Source organism: Salvelinus namaycush, chromosome 38, assembly GCF_016432855.1.
Source record: "Salvelinus namaycush isolate Seneca chromosome 38, SaNama_1.0, whole genome shotgun sequence".
Classification (NCBI taxonomy): Eukaryota; Metazoa; Chordata; class Actinopteri; order Salmoniformes; family Salmonidae; genus Salvelinus; species Salvelinus namaycush.
The window spans coordinates 15,247,131-15,251,068 of NC_052344.1; the positions used below are offsets into that span (position 1 = coordinate 15,247,131).

The following is a 3,938-nucleotide window of genomic DNA, read 5'->3' on the forward strand; positions in this document are numbered from 1 at the left end:
GACCTTTTCTTTTGTTCTGCAGCCCTTTGGGAGTATTTTCTATGAGACTCAATCTATTCCCTTATAGCCTAATTTTCAGCTGGTAAAATAACAGTTTCACTAGTACTATTCTACTGTAAATTGCCTTCTAAACGAGCATAAACCAGATGGTTATCAAATTTAATAGCTAATCCCTCATGAGTTTAGTTCAACTGTCTAACCCCATCAGAACCCAAAATGTAAACATATTTTACTCCAATGTTTGTAAACAATGTAAACAAACACAGTAAAGCCTCAAAACATGGTTAAAACTATAATTCTAATTACATGGATCATCAGTCCTTACATCCACAGCTCTGTCTATGAATTTGAGAGTGGTTACATTTCTCCATGTCCATCCCTCAGTTTTTTACCAAAACAGAGGTGGGATGGCCGCTTTTATTGTCTTAATTAAGGACTGTAGCATTAAGGTTATTTTGCAGAGAAAACAAGTTAATCACTGTCATATGACATTATCGGATGCCAATACCCATCTCTCCCTCTCTGTGTGTCTCTCGCTCTTTCTCTCTCGCTCTCTCTCTCTCTCTCTCTCAGCTCTTTTTGAATGGGACGCTTAAGAGTGGCTCATAAGATGTTTGCAACTTCTTCAACAACAAGCTGAGACTCAGCCATCAAACAGTAGAATGTGTCCCGTTGTGCCACAACCGCTGTGTGTGTCCATTGACGGGCACTTACATGGCTTTAGGGTTACCTTGGCATTCCTCCTGTCCATGTGTGTGTCCCGTATGACGTTCACGGCCGCCTGCCCACCACCCTGCCTGTGTGCCAGCGACATCGTCTCCTGCAGTGGTCGCAATCTGTCAACCGTTCCCCCTGACCTCCCAGGCTATGTCACCCGATTGGACCTCAGCCACAATGTCCTCTCTGCTCTGCTTTTGAATTGGCCAGACCGGTGTCTGGACAGGCTGACCACGCTGGTCCTCAGTCAAAACGCCATTACCTATCTGGCACCGGACGCCTTCGCCCCCACCCCTCATCTTCGCCACCTGGACCTCTCTTCCAATGGGCTGTCTCGGCTCAACGCATCTGCCTTCCATGGGCTCGGGGAACTGGAAGTGCTGCTTCTGTTTGGAAACCGCATCAGTCAGACCATGGCGGGAGCCTTCCAGGGGCTGAGCAGCCTGGAAAGGCTGTATCTGGGCGGGAACAGACTGGCTGTCTTCCCCCTGGAGCTCTACCAGCGAGATGGGGCTCTGCCACGTCTGCGTTTCCTGGATTTGTCGATGAACATGGTGAGGCAGGTGCCCGTGCAGAGCCTACTCTCTCTGGCCACCTGGCTGCAGGGTGGCATCTATTTGCAGGGGAACCCGTTGGTGTGCGACTGTGCCCTGCGCGCCATGCTGGAGTACTGGGAGAGGAGGCAGTACCGTCCCTTACTAGACTTCAGGGAGGAGTATCCATGCAGCCTGGGTCAGGAGGAGTGGCTGAATTGTTCTGCTAGCCCTCAGGGTGGGTTCCATGGAACTGTAGAAGTGTCTTACCAGGCAGAGCCTGGCGATTGGCTTATGGTGCCGTGCCCTGGCGTTTCTCTCCCCCTCCGGGAAGGGTTCATGGTGTTCTGGGTGACCCCGGGCGATGGATCCCCGGCACTGGGCATAACAAACGGTCAGAGCAGCCGCCTCACGGTCCTCACCAACGGTACCCTGGAGATCCGAGGGGCTCTCCGGGAGGATTCAGGGACTTACTCATGCGTTGCAGTCCGCGGGCGACACCGGAGCTCCAACGAGACTTTGGAGGTCACCGTTTCCGTAGGTAACCCCAGCGGACTGGGCAAGAGCGGGGAGGAACGTAGCAGCGGCGGGGAGCATTTTAACACGGCCTTTACCACGCTGGCGTCCTGTGTGGTCAGCATTGTCCTGGTGCTCCTCTACCTGTACCTCACTCCCTGCCATTGCCATGGTGGAAAGGCCGGGGGCGTTGGTGGGTGCGGCGGGCGTGCCATGCTCCTCTGTGCAGATCCCAGGGAGGCGGAGCTCGCAGACAGAAGGGTCACCGGTGGAAAGAGGGTGGCCTTCCTCGAAACGGGGGGCGAGCACCCCCACAAATGCAGCGCCAAGCACCCAGTAATGGACGCTGCAGCCACAGAGGGCATTTTGAAGAATGGAAGCAGGGCCTTGGAGCAGGTCATTGAAGAACACGTTGCGTAGCATTCAGGGTGTGTCCTTCAAGCCCCACCATGCAAAATGGACTGTTTGTAACATGGTTCTCAAAATGCACAACAGTGATCAGACTGCTTTTTAATGTTATACCTACTGTGTGGATAGATATGGAAACAGTAGTTGGTGTCTTTATGTCAACGTTTTATACATATGAACCTGCAGATAAAGAAATAGTTCAAAACAAAATACATTCTGTGAAACACCTGTGTGAAATGCTTATGTAGGCATTCATGGATCTATAATTTAATGTTATTAGAGGATACACATGGTATACACTGTCCATCCAAATGCTTACTTGCAGGTTCCTAGTCTGTCAACAGGGCAAACACTGTAAATGTATTCTTAATGTATTATATGCAGGTTGAATGGATGCATTCAGACAAAGATGTCAGTCGACCCTGATCAGTGTCTGGGAACTAGCCAGCTCTAGCCCCAAGCCTCCCATGACCTATATACTATTGTTGTTCTCGGTTATTTTTGCAGGTGTGACTGTGAATAGAGTTTTTCAAGGTGAGGAAGGGACTGATATGTTACTGCTGGTATTAATATATTGAACTAACTTGGATATTGACATTCATTTAGAAGACCTACATTTCATTGTCTTGATGTTGTATGTTCATTTAAGTATATATGCATGTCAGATGAGTAGGCTTTTTTATCCATCAATGATCTCGAAACAGTGCAAGAGACTGCTTTCAGTCTACTCATTGTACAGTATTTCATTTGGTATAGAATGTTTGTAAAATGGAACGTAAAACTACAATTTCCCAAGACTCAGTCCTCCCCTTTAGTCATGTCCTGGGTATTTTGTCACCTCCAGCTAGTAGCTACAGTATCTGATCCCTAGTTTTTACAACCATGACCTGTGCCCTTTCACCAATGGTCTTGTCCTTGACTTTCCAGGTAGGAATATTGTTAGTTGTATCTGCTGTATTTCCTGTGTGCTAAGTATGTTTTGCCATTGCCAAGCTCATTCCCATGCAAGCAATGCTGCCAGTCTTGCATTATATAGAAAGGTTTTGAATCAAACTTGTCATGAAAATTGTCTATGTACCTGAAGGATTTTTGTTTAATTTATCTGGGTAACGCTGTTCTCATTTGTCACAGAATGTATGCAAAAGTTGTCATTCTCCTAACATACGGTAACCTTTTGCTATCAAATGTATTGCAATATTTAGAGGTATGAATTAATTAAATATATTAAATCATGGAATAGAACAACGTTTGAGAGAGATGCCAGGCTTTCTTGCTCACTAAATGCAAAGTGTTTGTTTGGTCATTGACATTGCCTCGTTAAGTAAACCTCAGCTCATTTGCCATCCATGTGAAAGGGAAAATGTCAGCAATAAGTTACGCTACAAACCACCCATAAAGTAGATGAAAAGAAAAGTTATTCCTTTCAGGGTTATTATATGGAAATGTGGTCCCATAAAAAGTGAGGCTACATTCAATGTATCTTTTAGCAACACTTTCAAAAGGCCACTCAGCCAACAAAGGAAAAGAGGATCTTTATAAAAAAAAAAATGAAATTTCATGCTTTTGTGTGTTGTAGTCTGTTTGTACTGTAGGAACAGAACAAACAACTCTTGATTTGATGCTTGCGCTGTATCTGATTTTAGATTGTGCTGTCTCGCTAACTGTAACAGAAAAGCCACGTCAACAACGGTTCTCTTGGCTGACATTACCATAACTGTAGGGGAGTTAGAGGAACATGTAGGATGAAACTCCGCCTCCATGACA

The 3,938-nt window shown here is 46.4% G+C and overlaps 1 protein-coding gene across 1 annotated transcript; it reads left to right on the forward strand.

The window, feature by feature from the left end:
- The first annotated feature begins 764 nt into the window (after nt 1-764).
- On the forward strand, nt 765-2,186 carry LOC120031863 (amphoterin-induced protein 2-like). The gene has a single exon (XM_038977676.1). The coding sequence runs from the start codon at nt 765-767 to the stop codon at nt 2,184-2,186; it is 1,422 nt and encodes a 473-aa protein (XP_038833604.1).
- Nucleotides 2,187-3,938: the final 1,752 nt, after the last annotated feature.